At 39.2% G+C, this 23,386-nt stretch overlaps 1 protein-coding gene across 2 annotated transcripts in view; it reads left to right on the plus strand.

Moving 5' to 3' along the window:
• DOCK1 (dedicator of cytokinesis 1) overlaps positions 1–23,386 on the plus strand; it is a 319,815-nt gene that overhangs the window by 65,669 nt on the left and 230,760 nt on the right. For both annotated transcript variants that reach the window (XM_040605768.1, XM_040605769.1), the window contains exons 22-25: positions 664–798; positions 4,816–4,924; positions 17,104–17,174; positions 18,742–18,848. In XM_040605768.1, the coding sequence (XP_040461702.1) occupies positions 664–798; positions 4,816–4,924; positions 17,104–17,174; positions 18,742–18,848 (422 nt within the window). The remainder of the gene's footprint in view (positions 1–663; positions 799–4,815; positions 4,925–17,103; positions 17,175–18,741; positions 18,849–23,386) is intronic.

A 23,386-nucleotide genomic window follows, 5' to 3' on the forward strand; every position in this document is an offset into this window, starting at 1 on the left:
TGAATGTTGAAACGTACAGTGTAGCTAGGATGATTTTAAAATGGAATTGCTTGTAGTTGCATTAAAATTGTGATTTATATTCATTGGGAGGTAGTTGAAATGGTATTACTTTTAAAAATTGTTTCACTTTCCAGTTTGATAGACTTTAAAATGAGGAATAAGAGAATTTCCAACTGCTGTTACATATGTTTTTGAGAAATAAATTTCACAAATTCTAGCTCAGAATCCATGGGAAAGCTATGAAAGGGGAAGCCTTGTTTAATGAAGAAGCTCCTGTTTTGTGTGTGTTAATTCTAAGAATGTGTTTGTATTAAATTTAATTATTATTTATTATTAATAATTGCAACTTTAAGATAGCCTAAGTCTGAATATCCCTAATATCCAGCAGAAAATGAGTCTTACCAAGATTTGCTCTATTTCTTGTATGTTGAATGGTATTATGGTCTGTGTGGGTTTTTCTTGGGTTGTTTTTTTTTTATTTTCAAGAATAAGTTACAGCTATTTACTAGCAAAACCAAAAGCATAATGAGTTTATTAGTTGCATAATTAATTTTGTCATTTGGTAGGCACTACTTAGGTACATAATTTTTCTTTAAACCTTTCACAACTGACATTCTTCTCTGAGCATACTTGTAACTTGTATGTGGTTTTGTATTTAAACAGAAAACTGACTAAAGTTTTGAAAACATACGTGGATAATGCTGAGAAGTGTGGTATCACTGATCAACTCTTTAAAGCTATGAAAGCTTTGGAGTACATCTTCAAGTTCATAGTGCGGTCCAGGATATTGTTCAATCAGTAAGTATGGTGAATGCTGAAACCATTTAGTCCCATTGCCAATATTGTTCAAAAAGTGTCAAAATTTTGCAATGCCACAAGTTAAAGTTGCTCAATATTATACTGTTTTAGAAACATCTTAAGTTGTTAGAACTCATTTCAGGAGACAGCTGTTTCCTAGAAGCATGCCAGATTTCCTTAACAGATATATATTGTAAGTAGCAGTGCACTGCTAAAATCATGATGTTTTTCAGCTCTCTATAATTTACATCTCTGAACAAATAAAGCTTGCCACTATTTTGGAAACTTTTGTGAAAAACTGCCTGGTACTGTGACTGAAATGTTGAAGGTACTGAGTAGCCATGCTGCCCTGTCCCTCATCCAGGCCTGGGCTTTGCTAGTGGCTTTCTTTGAATGGCTGCGAAAGTCTGGGAAGACTAAAGTATTGAAAATTTTGCAGCAAAGTGAAGGGAGAGGTTTTCTGGATGGGGGATGCGATGTTTGTCCTGGCATGGTGCTTGCAGGGCTCAGGGATAATGCTGAGGGAGAAGCAGGGGGCGTTCTTTGTAGGTCAGACATGGCAAGGGAAGAGGGTCAGAACAGAGGGACAATGAGGGCGAAAAGGAGTATGAGGTGCACTTTTTTGACACACTGCCTCATAACAGACAATGACAAGTGTTGTTGGGGTTCGACCACCAACAGCTTGGAGCTGCCCAGGGCCCCACTTGTCAGAGCAGAAAGAAACCATTGGTGGTCGGGTACAGTTTGGGGCCCCCATAAGGTTCAGTGAAATGGGAAAGTGGAAAGAAAAAAGAGTGGCAGAAATCTTCTCCTGGAGAGCGATAGTATTTTTAATAGGAGAATCATTTGAGTTTCTATGAAAGCTCTTTCTGTGCCTGCTGGTGTGGCAGAAGCCTGCTGGGGGGCTCTTTTTCTGCTCCCCCACTCAACCTCCTTTGTGGGGAACTGCATAGAGACCCACTGGTGCTGTCTGCAGTGCCCGTCCATCCATAAAGTCAAGCAGAAATAATTATTCTAAGTTAATTGGGAAGTACTGTGTTTTATACACAAAATATTAAACAAGTTATAAAACGAGTTGTTGATGTATTCAACTTAAATTCAATCCTTTTACTACTTGTTAGCAATGGTAACAACCTTATTACAAGGGATTTATGTAGAGCTCTGAAGTAACCAACTCCACCAACCTTTCTTTAATTTAGAGATTATAATTTATTTCTGTAGGAGTCTTGCTGTGAGACTCATGAAATGCTGAATGTCACTTATACTGATGCAGGTCCTACAAATCACTTTAAAAGAGAAAAAAATAATTATCTCTTGCGGCAGATTAGATTTACAGACAATATGACCCTCCAGTATCGGCCATTGGATTTCCTCGTGCTAAGCACTAATTCACAGTTCTTTAACATTGGGTAGACACAGCTCTCAATGACAAGGGATTAATCAGCAAAGCTACTGAATGCTGAATGACACCGTGATTTGTTCTGCTGTAAGACTTAAATCCTGCCTGAGGTGTGTGATTTGAAGTGATTATAATGCAGAAGTGTAGCAGCGTTCTGAAATTTCGTTAGTGTTTTACTGAGAAATCACAACGAGCAAGCAGGATCTTTTATTAAAAAATGTTACGTATTTTTTAACTTCAGTAATGTGGTAGTGTACAGAATATATAGAGAATTTTAGTAATGTGATTGCAGGCAAGCTTCAGTTCTGGAGAAATATGTAGAAGCCTGGTTCTTGTAGTTAAAGCCTGGTGGCAAATCTGTTTGTTCAGTATATCAAGGTTTATAAAGGCAAAGTATTGTAAGTGAACTTTAGAAATATCTTTATTTGGTTTACTGAGTAATGATCACAGTGGTTATATTGCATTTACAACAGACTTAACACTCTGAAGGCAGTGATAGAAGGGTCAACTTGGTGTAATCCTGGTTTTCTCATAGCTGCAGTGTATTTGTGCATTATCAGGTGTATTAAATAAAAGTATGTTAAAAACTGACTGTAGAAACACATTTGTGACTTGTTATTTTTATTACAATTTCCTTTTTGAAATGCAAAGCTTTTTGTCTGAAGCAGTTTGATTTATTGGACTGCCAAGTTTAGTTACTATTTATATCTTTAGTAGTTTCACACCTCTAATCTGTTCAGAGGGATGCTGAAATCCGTTATTGAAATTGGGATTTAACTAGTAATTCGTCCTGCCTAACCCCTTGTTTTAGCCTAAAAGGGGAATAGAAGTTTGCACAGCAAAATAACACAATTTAATATTTTTTCTGTAGCACTCATTTCCCCCGTGTACTGGTTTAAATAGTTTTTTTTTAAACTTCTGTGGCTCCCAAAAGTTTATGAACACAGCATTAAAAATTAGACACATTAGTTTAAGTGTAAAGCAGCAAGAACATTCCAGACAGCATGATTACCTTAAGATAAGCTCCCTTCCTTCTGTAATAGGTGGTCCATCATATCTTCAAACATGAAGAAATTGTACTGTGGCTGCACGTACAACGTTCCCGGGTGTGGTGCTCTTTCTGAGCTGCATACCCCATTCAAGATCACCTTACTGGGTTGAGCTCCAGAAGAAAATGGAGGAAAATAGAGGGGAATTGAACCCTCGCGGGGAGCTGCTCTAATGGGCCTTGGTGCAAAACGTTTAGGTGAGCTCAGGGACAGAGCTAGTGGGACCAAGGGGGGCTTTGGAAGCCCAGTTGCTGTTGGATCAGGCTCTTGGAGGCAATCGAAGCTGACTGGGTAAGCATTGGGCTTTAGCTGGGGAAAAGGCCCCGTCTGATGTTTATAAACACCCCTGTTTCAATTTGACCTGGATGCCAGATTTTCCTAGGCTTCTTTTAAGCACTGATCCTTTTTGTTTTGGGAGGGGTGAGGGTCTGTTAGGTCTGTATAACTGGTAACCTGTATAGCTGAGGTTCAAGAAGTGTGTTTGCAACAGCCCTTATGTAGGTGAGCCGTACATGTTGCTAAAAGGGGGCAAAAAATCGAAAGGATATGTGGACCTATGGTGTTCTCCCCCTCCCTTTCCATTTTGTAGTGAGAATTATCTCATCCTACACCTGAAGCAGGGATCATTCTGCACTTAAAATACTCAAGAGAGTTTCAGGAACACTCATTCCTGTGCTCTGTTGAACCAGTGGACCAAGTTGTTCAGCTTGGCTGTATATTTTTTGCCTTTGGTGTTGCTCGGGCATCTCAGGGCAGTTTTAATCCCCCTGAAAGCATCTGGCAGAGAGAGAGAGAGAGAGAGGTCCCTGTGGGCAGATCAGCTCTGAAAAATCCTGCCTGAAGGCACAGGGACCTGCCTTGGGAACTTTAGCTGCGGATTAGTCACTCTTCCGCAGCAGCTGTACAGACTGTATGGGAAACTAACTGAGCCTTAACTAGTTCAGCGAGCCAGAAATTAGTGGTGAAATGCTTTTTAACTTTAGCTTTCCCTTCCCATGGAAAAAAAGTGGTGTGTTGTGTGTGGTTGGTTTTTTTTTTCTCCACCCCCTACCCCCGATACTGGGTTGCTAGGCTTTCTCTTTATTTCACAGGGTTTAAGGTCGCTCACCTTAGGCCACTGGTAGATTTTAATGATTGCTGGCAAGTTGTCTGGATGCTTTTTGGCTTCCTCATCAGAGCTGCTTGGCACTGGTCCTCCCAGACATCTGCTAGCTCTTGTGCAGGGTGGAGAGAGACTATCCCACTGCTGCGTGGGCATGTGGAATTGGGTCACTGCTGAGGGATTCACTGTGACTTGAAGGCATAAACAACAATACTGGATGTGGCATTTTACGTAGGAAGCTTTAAAATAAAAATCTGTTGTTCCTGCTGGCCCAGCCCAGTCAGTCTGTCTTGTCTTCGTTTTTTTTTTGTGAAAGAAAACTCTTGGTTCAGTGAAGAAACTTGTAGAAATTCTTGAACTTCAAAAAATGTAATGCAACAAATTATCATCTGTCATTTGATCAGAGTTTTTTAAAATGTACTGCCATTTTAGTTGGATCGTGCTTATGAAACCCAATTATTTTTCAGACTTTATGAGAACAAAGGAGAAGCAGACTTCAGGGAGTCTCTGCTGCAGCTCTTTAAGTCCATTAATGAGATGATGAGCAGCATCTCTGATCAAACTGTCATAGTGAAGGTATGTACTTTACAGATCTCAATCTTGGCTTTACTTTGCATCCTACACCACATTTAGGCGGTGAGTGAAGTATACGCTTGTGTTTGTGGCCAAAAGCATGCTTTACCTCAAACGTGGTTAGTACTTAGTGTTTCTAGTGAAGGGTTTGTGACTATGTAAAGAATGTGCTTCGAATAAGTGAAGTTTACTTAAATTGCTGCAAATACCTCACTTTTACTTTTAAAAGAGAAATTAGTTAGGAGTTAAATGACATTTAGCTTTTAACTTTTATAACCTTAACATTAAGGTATTTTTAAGGCATTGTCTGTAAGATGACAACGTACATCCTTGTATTCTTATGCTGTGGTTTATATTCTAGGCTGTTCAGAAACTTCGTTATAGTATCTTAAGCCCTAGCATATATTTTTAATGGAAAATCAGTAGTGAGTCAGATTGCAAACTTCAGCCTCCAGCCCTCTCCTTTTGTCCCTTAAAAACAGTGTCTACTTTTGGTAGCACTGGCTGGCTCATGGAATTGGGAATGTGGGCTCTAACCTCAAATGAACGTGGGTATTGGTATCGCTGGGCAGAGCGTTGATTGTAGGACTAGTCGATTCTTGTATGCAGAGGACCCTGAGGTCATCGTGCCAATGCTGGTCTCGCGTTCTGTTAGTGAATCTCTTTAACTACGGAAAAGTACAGACACTGTCACAAACCTGCATTTGATAAGCTGCAGCTTGAAGTTCTCCTTGTGATTCCAAACAGAATTTGTAAAAGGATGTAACTCTTGCCCTAGCCATGCTGACTCAATTGAAAGATGATGATCAGAAAGGGTCTCAGAACTGGGGTTAGATTTGGGGACAGTTTGACAGTATGACTCCTCCTCCTCAGGTGTGCAGTGGTTTTGCATTAGAAGAATTTCTTTTATAGCAGCTGTAAGGCAAAGACAGATGGTGGCAAAGTGCTGGGCCAGTGCAAGAGGTTTCTCTTGAAGGGAGCTGGGAAGAGAACAGTGGGAAAACACCTGAAGACACCAGTCCTTTGTGGCCGAGTGCACACAGGTCATAGGCTAGTAATACCATGCTGAGCACACAGCAAAAATAGATAGTGGGGATAAAGCTGCTGAAGTTTGAGTATTTTAGGCAGAGAGACTGAGAATGTATCATCTGATAACAAAATGGGGATGTTACGTGTTTCAGAAAAGCTGTATTTTCTTTCCACTAACAAAGCATCTATCCTGGATGGGAATTGGGAAGTTTGAGTCAGGGACTCAGCGTGTGCTATCTGCTGTCTTACAAATAGGATGTCCTCGGATAATGAGGATTGAATGTAAGATTTATTTTCCTGAGATGTGTTTGTGAATTCTGCTTCAGCAAGGCAGATGAATGTGAGCTTTTTTTCTTTTTCAACATATTATGCCTAGGAAAAAAATACAACACAACAACAAAAAACCACAACACCCACCCCCCCAAAAAAAAATAAAAATTGCTTGTCTTCACCTGAGAGGCAGGAAGACTAACTTCCTAGCAAAGCCTAGAGAGATCAGACAACAGCAGTGTCTGTCTTAGCCTGTTTATCATTTCACATTCAGATCTCTGCAAACTTGGATAAAGCACATCTTCTGTCTGCATTTGACTGCATGAAGTACACTGGTGGGTGAAGCATTGACAGATGAGCCAGTGTGGGGTTATCCAAGAAGTGTGCTTGTGGATGCTTTTCAGAAGCCTTGACAACCTTTCATTCATTATTCATTGCTTTCATCTCCTTTGGACTCTAATTACTTAGCTCTTAGAACACATAATTGTTAGTATTGGCTTTTTGCAGCTTGTGAAATTGCTTTTATTATGTTCAAATAGCCACTGAAGCACTACAGTTTTTTTCAGTAACTAGAAATGTGTGATTCTATTACAAAGAATAAAATTATTGAATAGGTGGATAAATGTGGGGGTTTTTTGAGAGTGAGTGAGTCTGGCTTCTGGGAATCTTGTCTGACAAAGCTGTTGGAGTCCTGGGAGGGTGTCAGTAACCATGTAAAGTGGACATGACATTACAGCTTCATTCAGCATCTTCATCAGTGATCTGGAGTTGGTAGCTAAGTACCACGCTTGTGGTGAGGAACATCAGAAGGATCTGTGTGATTTCTACTTGAAGCTGGCAGTTGCAGTTTAGCAAAGACACCTTGCAGTCATAGCTGACCACTCTGGGGTCGTCGGTTCCATGTGCAGTGGCAGGTGAAGAATCACAGACTGGTTTGGGTTGGAAGGGACCTTGAAGCCCACCCAGTCCCACCCCGTGCCCTGGTCAGGGCCCCCTCCCCCCAGCCCAGGCTGCCCCCAGCCCCATCCAGCCTGGCCTTGAGCACTGCCAGGGATGGGGCACCCACAGCTGCTCTGGGCAGCCTGGGCCAGCGCCTGGCCGCCCTCACGGGGAACAATTTCTGCCTCACAGCTCATCTGCATCTCCCCTCTCCCAGCTTAAGGCCATTCCCCCTTGGCCTGTCACCACGTGCCCACGTACAAAGCCTCTCTCTGGCTTTCTTTTCAGCCCCTTTAGGTCTGGAAGAAGCAACAGGGCATTGGGTGTCAGCCAGAGAGATAATGAGAAGGTGGTGGGCCCGTCATTTGTTTTTAGATAGCCTTGGTGCAGCCTCATCTTGCATGTTGGCTGCTGTTCTGGTCTCCATACCTCAGGGAATAGTTAAAGGGATACGGAAGACCAGAATTGGGGATGGTGCAACTTCCTGGCAGGTGAGCGGTCTGTGAAAGTCATCTGCACCAAATCCCACAATATAGGATGTAGGGTGCGCTCACTGACATAAGTAGGAGGTCAGTTTAAAATAATTAAAGGAAAAATCTTTCATTTCTGAAGCTTGCTGTCACAGGAGGTTATGGAGGCAGTGTCAGCAGATCCAGAAAGAGGTTAGGCAGACTCACAGGGCACAGGTCCATAGGTGTTCTGAAAGGATGGGTGGACGTGCAGCCTCTGAAGGATGCTGGGGAGGCCAGGAAGGGGAATGGACCACAGAAACTGTAAATGACATTGATTTACTATTTAAATTACATTCTGTGGCCACTATTGGAGAGCGAGTGCTGGGCTATACAAACCATTAGGGTGACACAGTGAGTGTTTCTTTTGCCATTGGAGACTTCGTTGAAGTTTTGTAGACAACTCATGAAGATAAGCAGATAAGTTGCTAGATCCCTGTGTTGCACAGTTAAGATCAGCAGATCTAGCTGTAGCCGTTTCAGGCGCTTTTTGTCCTGGTTTTAGTATATATTGGGGAAGCTAAATAAGTGTATACGAAATAAGTCTGTTTGGAGAGATAAGAAGTTGAAAAGACCTACGTAGAAAATTGAGGTGCTTCGCATTAAAAGAGGCAGATGCTTAATTCACACATTTGAATATTTCTATTTCTCCTTGCAAAAATGGTAATCTGTCTTGATAGTTTATCAATGTGAAGCAGAATTGCAAATGCAAAGTGTTTCTGGAATGGCCTCAACTTTTCTTTTTGGGCTGGTTACACTGTATTTTTTTTTTTTTTAATTTCCCCCAGCCTATCTGTTAAGAGAGTAGCCTTCAAGCTGACACTGCGCAGAGGAGAATGAATGACTGCGGTCTTATGTTCTTTGCAAGAATTACTCTTTATCTATTCAAATATTTATGTCCTTGTGGAAGCTGATGAGCTGTTTCTGACTGTAGCTCCGGTCTTCAGTTACTTAATGTTTTGCATTTAAATTGCCCCCTTTTTTTTTAATTTGATTTTTTCGAGGCTTTGGGTACATTAAAAAAAGTTTCCTCAAAAGAAAACTGTCGGAATTGTACAAGGATTTAAGGTTGTAGAGCAAAAAAAGAGACTCTGAATTTGTACCTCTTTTAAGATTATGTCTATTCTAAATTTCTTAGGGTAGGGGAGAATTTGTGTGTATGGCTGCTTTGCAAATTTAATTTCAGCTTCCGCCTTTAAGGGAAGAAAATCAAGAATATTTTCTGTGGAGGGCATGTGAACTGTGGTACTTGGCAGATTTGCTGGCTGCAAGTAGGTATAACTGTACACTGCATTGATTAATTATTTCTCAAGGCTTAAAAGGAAACAAAACCCTAACAAGCGAGAAAACCAAACCCCTGTCTATATGCAAAGTCCTCTTCTGCTCTAAAATGATGCTTTGCATTGCTTGAGGATGCTTTGACTCCCAGTCTTGTGGCTGGGAAGGGCACAACCTTTTGCAGAGGGTCCTCCAAGAAGTCTGGAGTGAGCCTGGAGGTAGGGAAAGGCACATCTGTCCTTCACCGCTTCCGATGTGCGGTTGGTCAGCGGAGGGGGCTCCGAAGGTAACCCCAGCGCTGGCTCCGCTCCGCTGCCAGCTCTGTCGCTGCGCTCAATGGTCCCTTTGCGGCTGAAGAACTGGTCACCTAGTCCTTTGGGTGGGTATTTGTAGTGGCTGGCTTAGTGTATGCGTGGGAAAACCAGTATTTTTCTGAGTGTAAATGTCTGTGCTTTTGTGAGCTTTTGGTATTGCAAAATAATATCAGTTTAGAAACATTATTAAAAGGATATTTAAAATTGGAACTGCAGTGCTTCAGCTATGTATTTGTACAAGAAATAGGTAAAAATCCATATATTCTGGGAGCATGATTGGAGCAGAGCTTTATTAGCATATGCTTCTTAGTGGATTCAGATGTGTTGCAATCAAAATATTAAGGTGTAAGAATGAATAAACCTCACTTTCATCCTGTAGGCTGTGAAGGTGGCAGTAGTCAATCCTATAAGTTGGAATTTGAGAAGCTGGTACGGGATAAATTACAGTGTTCAAAACAATGCAGATCTTGTTTTTTATAGTTAGCTAACTAAATACAGTTGTCAAGGGTTGGGGTTTTTTGTGTGTTGACTGCAGTGGAGGCAGGCATCCAGAGGCTGCCTTTGACACATGAGTTGTTGTTGTTTTGTTTTTGTTTAAGTGTGCCATTGTCCAAACTGGAGAATGAAATTCAGTGATTTGAGCTGACAGATGTTTTGGTCATCCTCTTACTACCAAAATTTTTTCTTGCATGATGAATGGTAGTGGGCTGCAGTAATGGTTTGAGAAGAAGAGAGATTAAACTTTATTTGTCAAGTATCAGTTTGATTTTAAGAATTACTTGATTAAATAAGGTGTGCAATATTTGGTACGTGCACATATTTTTAATGGTTAGAAGTGTAGTGAGCTTTCTTGGGTTTATTCCTATTTTCTGCTAATTGGTGCATGATAATTATTTCCTTAACCTTTTACTGTTTAAGTATGAGCTCAGCTGAAGCCTAGCGTGATGTTTCAAGTTCAGATAAAAATGCAAATGTTTCCTAGTAATTTATTCTTGCATCTCTTTGAAACAAGGGCAGATGAGCCAGCTGCATCGAATTTATGAGGACTGTCTGGTTTCGGCTGTGTTTGTATGAGTGAGCCGAACTATTCGCAGCAGGGTTCTTGCAGTTTGCTCTAATGTTTGCTGTTATGTGTGGCTTTGTACTGCTGTTCAGGATGACTGAAAAAAAGATAGGCTTGTAGCCGAGTTAGTTCTCTGTGCTTTAAATGATCTTGATAAAGTAGGTGTGTATATAAAATTTTGCTGTAATGTGACCACAGAGAGCCAGGGTGGAAGACGATAACATTTCACTAATGCAAATTCTCGTGTGTGTGTGTGTGTTTTTAATAATGCTTGTCACTTTTAACACATGATGCATGTTTCTCAGTATCCATACCATACTTTCCTACTCTAATATTAAGCTTCTATTGCTAAAGCCACAGAAAAGTATTTAAATGAAGACAGGGAAATACATTGCAAGCTGCTGAGGTACCTAGGAAGAAAACAAGAGGCTGCATTAGTCTGAAGGGCTTTTCCAACAAATTGAATGCTTCATAACCATTGTTTAAAACTAGTTGAGTAACAAAATGCAACCGTGAACTGAGGTTTCTGTGTGTCTCAGAAGTACGGGAAAGTCTGTTGTTGCACTGGCAACAAATACAATAATCTCTCTAAGAGCGCAATGCCACTTCACTTGTGATCATGCTTTGTGCTGTTTTACATCAAATTTTGTGCCAGAGGCGCTGGTTCAGTTGTGATTTGGAACAAATGACTGCAGTAGACTGGGACAATTCAAAAACAGTGTTTAGGCGTTCCTGGAAATTGTTTCATCCAGCTGCTGACTAGGCTTAATTTGGCTGGGTTGATGAGTTTAATAGAATGGCATCCAGGATAATGCTTGTATAGAAGGTAGGTGCTTTGTGTTGAATGACACAAAAGATGAAAATAAACATTAACATGTACAAATTGAGTCAGGTACAACAAATTTATTGCTTCATCAAACAAAAGAGTAAGAACATACTATGTTTGGCAAAGAGGTTTTATGCTTAATTTTGAGACTAGACGTTTTGTTTGAAATGAATGACTTTAGAAAATGACATTCTAAAACTAAGTATTTTTGCTTTTATATAGTAGAAAGAGATGAACTTAAAACCTAGACAAAACCTGTAGTTTACTATTCAAAGTACATTTTGTTTAACACTCTGCAAGTGTAATTTTTTCAGTCTAACACAACCTTAAGTTAGTATTGCAGTTTTCTTAAATGGCTCCTGTAAAGAAGAAGCTTTTGTTACTGTTTTTTGACATTTCTTGTCAGTATAAACCCAAGAATGGAATACAAAAATTTTTAGTTGTTGCAAAAACTGTTTTTGCTTTACTTTGTACTGCTTTGGTTTTGTTTACCAATGAGCATTGTTATTATCACACTAGTAATTTCTGGTTTGTATTAATGAAGAGATTGCTCAATATTCTCAACTGTGTAATAAACAAAAGTATATTAGTAAAACTCCTTTTGTTTATATGTGATATCCAAAATTATATCAAAGTGACTTTAAGCTACTTAGCAAGACTACTCTATCTTATTTTAGTGAGCGTTCATATGACAAAGAAGTGTTTGTGGTAGAAGGATGCTACGGTGAAATATAATGCCATATTTTTGGTACCCTTTTAGTGTAGCTTTGTGTTAGTACCTCAGGGTGTTAGCTCAAGTGTGGTAAAATAAAATTTTTGGCTGAAGAGAATAATTTTTCTTATTCCACAAGCCTTCAAATGTGCTAATGATTACCAGATGTGACAAAGTGATGGAGATGCTTACAAACAGTGCTTGCTGAACGCACAGATTGCAGCATGACTTTCTGGCTTGGTGACAGAACGTATTTAAGATACATCTCCAAATGGCAGATGAAACATGCTGTAATTGTACTAATCTTGTGATGCTTCTTAACCATGTTTCTGAGCACATGCACTTCTTTGTAGATAAGTTCTTTGTGGCTTGTTATGTTGGGTTGTCAGTGTTTGAAACTGTGATCTATGTGACTTTTGAGGAGGTGGACAAGGTGACTTTGGGCACAGGTGACTGAATGCTTAAGGTAGTGCTGCTTTTCACCAGCGAAGGAAGCCCTGTCCAGAAAACTCCAAGGTTTGCAGAAGCAGACTCCATGGTGAAGTACTAGTATGACTCTTGTCTTTGCCCAACTTAAAACTAGGGAGGGCTTGAAGGGAGCTGGGGTCGGAGGACAGGCTTACATGTGGTCCTAGAGGGAAGTGTAAGGAGTGAGGAGGGATCCAGATTTCCTGGGCCCTGGTGGAAGTCCCAAAACTTTTAAGCTGAGTGGCTTACACTTGCCTAACGACGTGAAGAAAAGGCATGTATCTGTCCTCCCATCTCTTTCTGGGAGGACTGTTGATATATGCCTATTTTCAAGAAGAAATAAAAAAACTTTTCTGTAAGACAGCTCCTCCAGGTAACATTAGCAGTTGGCGTTTTGGGGATTATTTTTGATGTTCTGGAAGATAAATGAAGCTTAATCTTATTTCATGCAGTTTACATATGCAAGGGTCTAGGTGCTCTAACAGGTTTTTGGGGGTTTGAGGTTCTTTTTGTTCCTGCAAAAATGGCAGCAAAAGTTCCTTTCAGGGTAAAATTACTGTTTTGCTGACAGTGTTTTCTAAATTGCTGGCTTAGGATAAATTTTAGTCATAAAAACTCCTTGAACCTTTAGATCTGAGGAATGTGCCAGTTTTTCTCTTGGTAGATCCCATTTCTTACCTATTCTTGTCTCATTAAACCTGTCTGGAAGTGGGTCATTGGACAAAAAAGAGCTGTGGTAGCATGGGCACCGCGGTGGACCCTTCACTGATGATCAGAGGGACCACTGTTAGAAAGAACGTCTCTCTTACACTTAGTCTTATTTATTTTGGCTGCCTTAGCATGTCTGAAGGTTTTTTCCCCCCAGCTAATCTTTTGATACAGGCCATCACTGAATTAGTTTCTTCAGCATGAAGAGAAACCCTGCGTTATTTAGCTGCTAGCTCTGAAGAAGTTAAGGAAAATGCAGTTAGCTGCTAAGTCGTCATAAGCACATCAATTAATTTGTCTTAAAGGTTGCAAAGGGTGACTGCTCTAGATAGAGAGACGGTTGTGATGTTTGAAGGAATAAGTTGCAATTGTTCTGCGGAACAATAAAACCTAGGAATTTCTTCCTCTGTATTGGCTGTGCAGAGAACTGTGACCATCAATTATTGCTTAATTTATTCTATTTAAGGCAAAGCTTTGGCTTTTCTGGACCTTATTATTTTCACTTAGTGAGTCTTATTTCTTGGCATACTTAATTGCCTTTTTAATAGTTTAAAGTGTATCCTTGAAGCGCTATACTCATCGACTTAGCAGTTCAATAGGTTGTATTGGCAGCTGGTTCATGTAATAAGTGTCAGTTAATGGTTCTTTTCATATGTATGTACTTTGGCTGTGCTGTATTACCTTTTATACATAGATATGTGTTCATTTCCCCTTTATGAATACCATATTTATGTTAAGTGCACAGCTGTGTGTATGGTTGCATGTAGTGGGGAGAGGGGGAAGTGAGGGATGAGACATGAGGTTGGAAAGTACTTTGGGTTAGTTCGCGGGCTAACATGCAGTGTTGGTGTCATGCTGATCCTTGACTCACATGTGAATAACATCCTAGGGAAACCCCCAACTTCCAATAATACCCAGATGGTCAATGTAACAGTGAGTGTACAAGGAAGCTTAACTCGGTAACAGGGAGTGTATATCCATTATTCACATGATGCACTGGCTTGTTTCCACTTTCTCTCTCCTTTATTCTTCACCTTTGCTGGTTTATTTTAGTGCTTTGTAGTACTTAAAATGAATGATTTTGTAACTTGATAAGGGTAGTATAATTTCTCACTCATTTTCCATAAAGATGGAAGCCCTCTTGGGCAGTAAAATTTTTATTGCAGCCCAGCTTGAAACTATGTAAAATTATTGACTAAGTATGTGAGACTGATATTTCCAGGTTTGTATGTGTATCTAATGTGATCACATGGCAGTTATTGCAAAAACCTGTTTGATTAAAAATCAAAGAATTAAGTTTCTTCTTTATTGTGTTTTCTCTAATGCTGTTTTGAAGTTTCAAGTCTCTTAGGCATCACCGTGTAACTATGAAATTAAGATTTTGATTTAGTTTGCTGTGTACTTCTTGCAGAAATAAGGAATTTGAACCTTTGTCCAGTGCTGATCAAGAGTGAAATGTAATCTAACTTCTTTCAATGGAAAAAAACCTCCAAAACAGATTGCTTATTTGTTTTTTCCTGCTGTTACGTGAAAAGGCGAAAACAAGGGGGAGTTTATCTGCTGAATTTAATATTCCATACTTACGTATTCCAGTATCCTGGGAATAACCAGCATTGCAATTGTGCTGCTGCTAACAAAAGATCTGCTTTCAGCTACAGCTTCTAACAGAGTAAAATCTAAAGTGAGAGCTGCTCTTTAACTTTCTGTTGATATTAATTCTTGTAATTTTAGTAGACCATTGGATTACACAGATACAGATTTAATCATGGGGCTGCAGAGCCTACTTGTCTGACCGTGCTGTCTGTGATGTAATTGAGTCTAGTTGAGATTGGGAATTGGGAAATACACTTCTAAAATTTTCTTTAAATTTTAAGATATTAAACTTTAATTGATTTGTCCAAAATCAGAACCTAGAGTTGCTGATAATTGTTGTAACTACGGGCTTAATTGATATTGTAAATATTTTTACCTGATAGTACTTCATTTAAGCTATTAAAGTGTTAATCTTAATCATTGTGCCAGCGCAGTCTGAAATTCTAATTCAAGACATAAAATGCAAGCTCTTTTTTTAGTATGTGTTACTAAACATTTATTGCTACATGCATTTGAATGATAAGCAAATAAAAAACCACAGCGATGGCTGCGGTTTATAACTGGTCATTAGAGTTCTCATCCATCAAAACACATAAGCGTGTACATAATGGGACTATTTGCATAATTACAGTTATGAGCTTGATTTCTGAGCATGTAAGTAGTCCTTTAAGCATATGTGGAAATGTTTGACGATCAAGCTTGACAGCTTAAATGGACTATGAATAAAAACTGGAACACCCTGAAATTTGCACCTAACCTATTGACAAGTTTTTTGCTCTTTTAAAAGTGGCCAGCAAGCATTGGCAAACTTCCCACGCTGGCTACTTGAAGTTGTGCTTGTGACTGTAATCAAACAATTGACCTCTTGCATTCAAGAATGGTGGAATTTGATTTAAAATTACTAGGGTTGTGGCAGAAAAGTGTGGTTTGAAAATAGAGAAGTGGTTTTGTATATACCTGCGGGGCAGTACTACTAGAGCCTGTTTCCCCATGGCTCTTCCTACTATTAACAACTACTGCTAAATAGAATTTTTCTGTCCCGTGAATTCCCCTGACCATGGAGTTGTATAGTATAATCACTTGTCAGGTCACAGACTTCAGACTAAAAAATAATTGATTAAAAAGTAAAAGTATAAGGGCTCATCTCCGTTCTAATTCAAAAGGAAGGGCAGCACAGGGTGCTGTCATTGATGGAAACTGCAAATGCTAAGCGATAAACCCACAAACAGAAATGGGGAATGAATCATTCAAAAATATATCTGTAATCAAACTGTTATTATCAATAAAATGCAAAAGTAAGCAAAATAAATCCAACTGTTGTGGTTTATATTTGAATTACTGTGGTTTTTCTTTTCTAGTCTGGTGCTCAGTGGACACAGGAACTTGAGGAACCTCAGTAAAAATAGTGCTTGTGTATGAACTAACAAGATTAAGATTTAAAGCCAAAGACTTTTGCCTTAGGGTTTCTTAGGTAGAATGTTTTCTAATCTATTATTTGAAAAATGACATTTAAATTCATTTGCAAATGAAGAAAACCCCCTCCAGCTTCATCTGATTGAAATTACTGGTTCTATAGTCTGAGTGATTTTTATCTGTGGTGTTACCAGAGGTCCGTTTTCTATTGTCCAACCCAATGTGTGCTTTGGAATGATGGCATTAAATTGCAGGGCAGTAATTTTTAATTGCTGGATTTTTGCTCTTGATGCCTGTAAAAGAATGTTTGCTCTAGAAATAAATAGATAACTACTAATTGTTACTAAGAAACGGAAAGACGAAATTAGTTGAAATGACTTCAAATAGTGAAAATATGAAACATCTGTTTGGATCGGCCAGGTGGGATGGGGCTTGGAGCAACCTGGTCTCCTGGAAGGTGTCCCTGCCCAGGGCAGGGGCTTGGAACTAGATAATCTCTAAAGGTCCCTTCCAACCATTCTGTGATTCTATCATCTTCTGAATCCTTTCATTATGTACTATGAAATGGAGCGACAACTGCAGGTTCACAGGGAATTACAAAGAACTGCAGTTCTGTTAGTGGCTACCCAGAATTTGCTGAAGGAAAGATTACAGTCGTGCATTTTTTTGTTTCACTTTGAAGTAGAGGAGGGAAAATTAAACCCAAACAAATACAGCATGGCTGATGAGAAGATGCTTCTCCATCTCTGCAGATGAAGGGGGGTGGGAAAGTGATTACAGGAACATAACTTGGTTATGCATTATGTACTGATACACCAAAAAGTTTCTGTAACATGTTGGAAGGAGCTTATAAATCTCTAATTTTCGTGTAAATTGCCATTTTTCTCAGTTTACTAGTCTTTCATGCCTCTTTCTTCTTTTAAGCTTCTTTTAGCTGAAGCCATAGAATAGTTAAGGCAAAGCAACCTACTCTTGTGTGATTATCTTCTTGCAGTCTTTGCATCACCTCTAAAGGCATATGAATTTCAGTCTTGTTTATTTGTTGTTTTTATTTTTCTAGGGGGCAGCACTTAAATACTTGCCAGCTATTGTCAATGATGTGAAATTAGTATTTGATCCAAAAGAACTTAGGTGAGTAGAGTTAATGAAATGTGTAGTGTGAACTTAATCTAGATCTTTCTTTTACATATATAGATATTTATCTATCTCTACACACACAAATATCTACAGAGGCAATGAACTGTGATTTCCTGAGGTGTTTTATCACCCTGGTTTTATTACCTTTTTTACCCCCCTTGCAAATATTTTCAGGGGCCCACTAACAACCTGTTTTTAAGGTAACATGTAAGGCGTCAAGGTTTGACAAATGTCTTGATAAACTTTGCAGTCTTGTTGAGTACAGTCAGGTAATGAGATAGCAAGAGTTATCAATCGGGGAACTGACATCAAAATTCTTAAGCTGTATACTTGATGCTTCACGCTTTCAAGTATAAATTTAATGTAAATAATTACATTTTTGTTCAGTGAGCCATATTTATTGCTGGCTCGACATTTCAGTACCTCATAAACACGGGAATGTTGATAGTAAATAGAAAGAGTAATAATAGGAAGATGTTTTAGAACAAAAAAATAGAGAAACCAAATCTAAACTAGTATTTTAGGAGAACTTTTAAAGAGAAGAAAAAAAGTTTCTCTTTCACAGTGCTATTGCAAGGCATTTCAAGTTGAAAGAAAACACCCTTTTTATCTAATTTGATTGCACAGATCCTTTTCTATATTGTCTGTTTTCATTTCTTTGGTCTGGTGTGTCAAAATGAGGAAAAGAAAGATAAAGTAGAAATGAAATAGGTAAGTGTCATCTCAGTCTAACACTCCAGTGGCCTGAAGAACGTGGCATTTAGCTTCTGCTTGCCTGTACTGTAACCTTTTTTTACTTATGCTTCCAGTGGCCTTGGGAGTACATCCTCATAGAGTGTCTGGAATAAATCGTAATTTTGATATGTGATAGCAAAAGTTCTGGGAAAATAGATCAATTGAAAAATACCAGGACTTAGCCTGTTTTACCCCAAACACTACGGTTTTTCTGTCACTTTAGAGTACTTAATTGAGATTGAGTAGCACTTAAAAGTTAAGGCTTAATAGGAAAAATACACCCCCCCCACCCTCCAAGAATTTAGGAAGTGTTGCAAAATTATTGAAAAGTCTTTTAAAAATGTGTTATGTGGGAGCTCAGCTGATGATTGTGATGGTACCTTACTGTTATAAAATCTGTGTGTTTCTGGTTTTGATTTTGGGGTTGTTTTGGTGGTGAAAGCTTGTGACATGAATTATCACCTTTTTTTAATTCTTGGCTTATACGGTCATGTATTATTCCATTAATGGTATGTGACGATTGAAGTAGGCAATCGCACAGACAACTGAAATTCAAAATCTAAGACCTTAAATGAATCATGGGAGAAGAGTGTAAAACTAAGAAGAAAAGGGAGAGGGCAGAAGAAAAGACACAAAAAACTGAACAGGTGTAAGAAAGACAATTCACATTTCTCTGAAATTCCTGTCTCAACTGGTTTATGTCTGGAAAAAAATTAGTTTGCTTGTCCCAAGGGTAAGCGGTTGTTTATCTTTCTGTGCTTATTCAGTGTTTCTTATGTATTTTGGAGAGAGTTTAATATATTTTTACTTGTCCCTTTGTATGTAGCAAACTGTTTACTGAATTCATCCTAAATGTTCCTGTGAGCCGGCTCACAATCCAGAAGCTGTACTGCTTGATAGAAATAGTTCACAGCGACCTTTTCACACAGCACGGTAAGCAGGACCTTTGCAACCATTAAATTGTCGCATTATTCATTGTCTCCAGACCTCTGCTAGTGCCAGGTTTGTCCTTGCTGCCAAATGCAGTGGAGGTTGTAACCAATTAAGGTTGTTCTATTGGAAGGACAAGAAGATTTAAAATAAGTGAGGAAATGCTAATTGACACTTATTGCAGGTTATAGATCATAAAGAAGAGAAAGCAAAAACTTGCAATTTTTAATTTAAAAGGGCACTAAGCTTCCAGTGTTATTGCCATGTGTCATAACTTTAACTATAATACGTTTTATTGTAAATGGATTAATTCAGCCTTTCTACTCAGTGAAGTTCTGTGGAGAAAATGGAAGTTTTTTATGTCCTTTCCTTCCGAAGCATCGTTCTCTCCCTTTAAAGCTGTCCCCTGGCTGAAATAAAACAACACACAAACCTTTTAGAGTGTGCCATTCATCCATGCTTTCTTATTTTCTCCTTCTGCCTTAGTGGGCCAGTCAAAGATAAGTTCCAGCATCTATCTTACAGATTTCTTCAAGTTGAAATATTTTATTCTTTTTCTAGCTGACTGCAGGTTAAACTAACCTAAACTAAGTGTTTGTGCTGTCAGAAATTAATGAGGGAGCAAATAGGCAATGGTTCAACGATAAAGGAAATTTGAAAGGATTCTTCTGTCAGATCAAAAATGTTGGCACCATGTGATGCAAAGTGCTGATAAAGCAAACTTTTCTGGTTCCAACTTAAAACGTACTCTTGGTGGGTTGGCTTTGTACTGGTGCGCTTTATACCAGATCAGGTAATGTCTAACCACAGATATGTAACTTTTGCTGGATCTAGTAACTTCTGTTTTCTTCCAGTTAGCAAAAAAGTATAAAGCAAACACAATCTATGCTGCAATTTATTATGCTCCCGTAGTTTCACAAAACTGTGTGTTTGCACCTGCTGCAGTTCAGTGGCACTGCTAGAAGGTGGGGTGCCGCGTGGATCTGGTACTGACAACTGTGGGATTTATACTCTTGCTCTTTCCACCACTTCCCACTTGAAGTTTTCTTTCTAATTTTGCATCAGTAGCGATGAAGAATGATGTTCAAAGAATGAGCTTTAAATTTTGATGGTGCTTTTTATTTAGACTGAATCTGCAGGAAAGTTATTCTCTAAGACTTACAACAAGTATTTGTAAAATTATTGGGTCTGCATGTTACATGCAAGTTTAAGCCTTAAGCTCTGGGTAAAAGGAAAAAAAAAAAAAAGTCTGATGAGAATTAAAACTAGAAGATAGGGATCCTAGAGGCTCTGAACCTTCCAAGAAAGAGACAGAGCTTTTCCATAAGGAAGCCTTCAGTACAGTCCCGCTTGATCAACACGGTGTAACACAGGTTGTAAATTTACTACCTGCAGTTATGAATGAAGTGAGAAACAGTCTACCAGCCATTCCACAGCATACTGCACTAGCAAGTCCAAATACGGTTCAGCGTGGTTTTAGCTTTTGAGATCTTCTTTTGAAATTATTCAGCCCTTATGAGCCACAGCAAATGATTTTACTCTGAATTTCAGGGTTTGCAAAAATAAAAAGGAAGAATGCAGATGTTGAGGCTTGGGTAAAATGGTAGTAGTCTCTGTGAGACCATTTTAATGTTTGCTCTTTCAGACATGTACATCAATGCTATTCTTTTCCTTCGTTCACTCTTGCTCGTGTTCTGTGTAGTAATTTTTCCTTCTCCTGGCTGCTTTTAGGTTGCAAGGTCTTTGGGGCAGAAGTCAGTAATGTAAGGTGTAATACTTGACTCTCTTGGATACGAGGAAATTGAGATAACTCAGATCAAACAAGAAATTATGACTATAAGAAGCACTCCTAAGGAAGGCTATAGGGACACATTGTCTGTTTGCTATATTAGTCATTGTCTTCCCTTATTCAACCAATTGTGCATGGATGGTTTGTATTTTAAATCTAATTCTCAAACTTAGGTTTTTTGGGTTGCAGCAAATGGTACAGTCCAATATCATTATGCTCCTGAGAAATTCAAATGAGTCTGTTTTAATAGCAGGGTCATTAATCTGAATTCAGTCCAGTGTTGTTGACAGAACGGTGCTACTTAATGGCTTTTGGATCTTATCGGGAGGCTCCTAACCAGGGGTTTCATGTCACTGGCTGTTAAGAATGTCTTAAATCTAATGTGCTTCGGTTGAGTTGCAGAGGAGATTCGAGGCACGTACGCGGCTGGCGCTGCCCAGCTGGGCGTGTGGGGCACAGTCCAAGTGGTGGGACAAGGATTTCAGGCGGCTGCAGCTCTGGGGCTGTGCGGTGCCCAGGGGATGGAGCCTGACGCTGAGGAGGGCTGGCGGGGTTCGCCGCAGCCGTGATGTGGTGGTGCCGTTTCCCGTGGGCTGTATCAGCGTGCACACCTCTGCCTTGCCCTCCCTTCTGTATGCTTCTATGTGAGCTTATAGACGTATGTATGTGTTGATAAACAAAGCATTATCTTAAAAGCTTCTCTTGCCACTGGTAATTGTCTGTAAAATTTGTGACTGGAGAGTCAGTTGTGCTGGGAAACTTTCAGAAACACTACATTTCACTTGAAAATAAACACCTAGCCACAGCCTTTGTTAAATTTAGATTTTTGGATTTCCCCCCTTGCTCTGTGTGTTTGAGTTCTTATTATTAAAACGTAGTTTGACTGCCCCTCCTCCTCCTCATTGATCAAATAATTTTTAACTGATAGGCAATACTTTCATATAAGTATCCAACTAATCCTGTATCATATTGCAGAAATGAGATTTTTCTCTTCTAAAGGCAGTATGCAGTATAGGGTTGTGGAATTGATGGAAAGCTGTAAAACGTACAGAATATCAAACAGCATTTCATCAGTGTATTGTTGTTGGAGAGAAATGCTCTAATTCTGTGCTTTGAGGGGTCAAGGAAGATTTATTTGCGTCTCCAGAGGCATGAAAATTCAAAATACATGAATCTGTGAAGCTTGAAGGATTTTGGAGTGAGAGGGGTGGGCATGTAGAAGTTTGGGTAATGCGTTGTGCTTGAAGAATGATGTGGAGTGATGGATGGTTCAGTGGTCTTCATGAAATCTGAAGAGTTTGGGACCTTGGATGAGACTGTACTAGGGTGTTGTGGGTTTTAGGTCTTTAAAAAAGAATGTAAAATATAGTTCCATAATTTTACTACTTTTCTAGTTATGTCATGTGTCATTTACATGTTTCCTTCTGAAATTCACGGTAATTGTTCAACTTAAGCTTATTTTTAGTAAGGTTTCTTCAGCCCTGGCAGGAACACACTGTACATTCCTTAGGTTTTGGTGCTTTTATCCTAACAGTGGCTTGTATCTGAGCCCTAGTACCGAAGGGAGAAAAAGAAAAATTGGTATGTAGTGAGTCAGTCAAAGCAGTGTTAAGCAGAGTGTGTGTCTGTGCATGTGTCTGTATATTATGTATTTGATAAGAGAATAATAGCTAGGTGACTTCAAGAAGCATATTTTTCCAAGCTTGTGGTTATTTACACAGGCCAACAAGTAGAAATCATCTCTCTATTTAGACTAAATGTATATCAGATCTTCATGCTTCTAGTTTATGTCCTTGAAACAACATACATTAAAATACCACCAAGGAGGAAAGATTTTCCTGTTGATTCCCCACTAACATAAAGACGGCTGTTTCTGCCCATTTTCGGGGGTTATATTCATCAAGTTCAAGGCCTCTTTTGCATACCTTAGATCTCTTTTATCCTTTCCACGTTTGATTCAATAATCTACAGTGGCTTTGGCAAAACAAATGTGAGTTTTCTTCTGGAAAAGCAGTTAAGTTGCATCTTGTTTTTCTGAAGCATGGAAAATAATCCCTAACGTGATGATGCTCAATTTCTCTTCTTCTGTTTGTGCAGTAGACCTGTGTTACATGTTGGTTTAGATTTTGTTCCATTTCTTATGTGAGGAAACGCTTCCTGGAATGTCATTAAAAAGGTCATTTGGTCGTGGCTGCTGCAGAAGTCCTGCACCATGAGCCCTTTCCAAGGGCTAAATCACGGCCGTGATCTCAGAGTGTGCCCTTTAGGAGTTCTTTCCAGGGTTAAACTGCTGTGTTTTCCCATACTTTTTAATGGATATTTTCTGTAATTTTTTGTGTGTAGAAATTGTTCAGGTAGTGCTATCAGCGGGATAAGGGGTAGTTGTGAACGCAGAGGTTTACAGTCTGTGCTTTGGACGAGTTCACTTGACTCTGCCCTGCTCCCTGATGATTGCAGAGAAGAAATTACTGGGCTGGGTGCATCTGTAGGGTGTTTGAACACCCCAGTGTTCATCTGGGCTAACTGGGATGCAGCTTTTTGCATGCAGTAAAGCATTTTAAATTGTCGGTGATTAACATCTTGATTCAGCAAGTTTTTGGATTTTGAGACTTGAATAGGGCCTTAAATGGTACTAGTTTAGACAAATATGTGCACATCTTGCTCAGTGAGGACATAAGTATGTCAGTAGATATCTTTATAAAAATAAGATAAATAGGAATATATAATAATTATATAAAAATAACTGCATATG

The sequence above is a fragment of the Falco naumanni genome, chromosome 9 (genome assembly GCF_017639655.2).
Source record: "Falco naumanni isolate bFalNau1 chromosome 9, bFalNau1.pat, whole genome shotgun sequence".
Classification (NCBI taxonomy): domain Eukaryota; kingdom Metazoa; phylum Chordata; class Aves; order Falconiformes; family Falconidae; genus Falco; species Falco naumanni.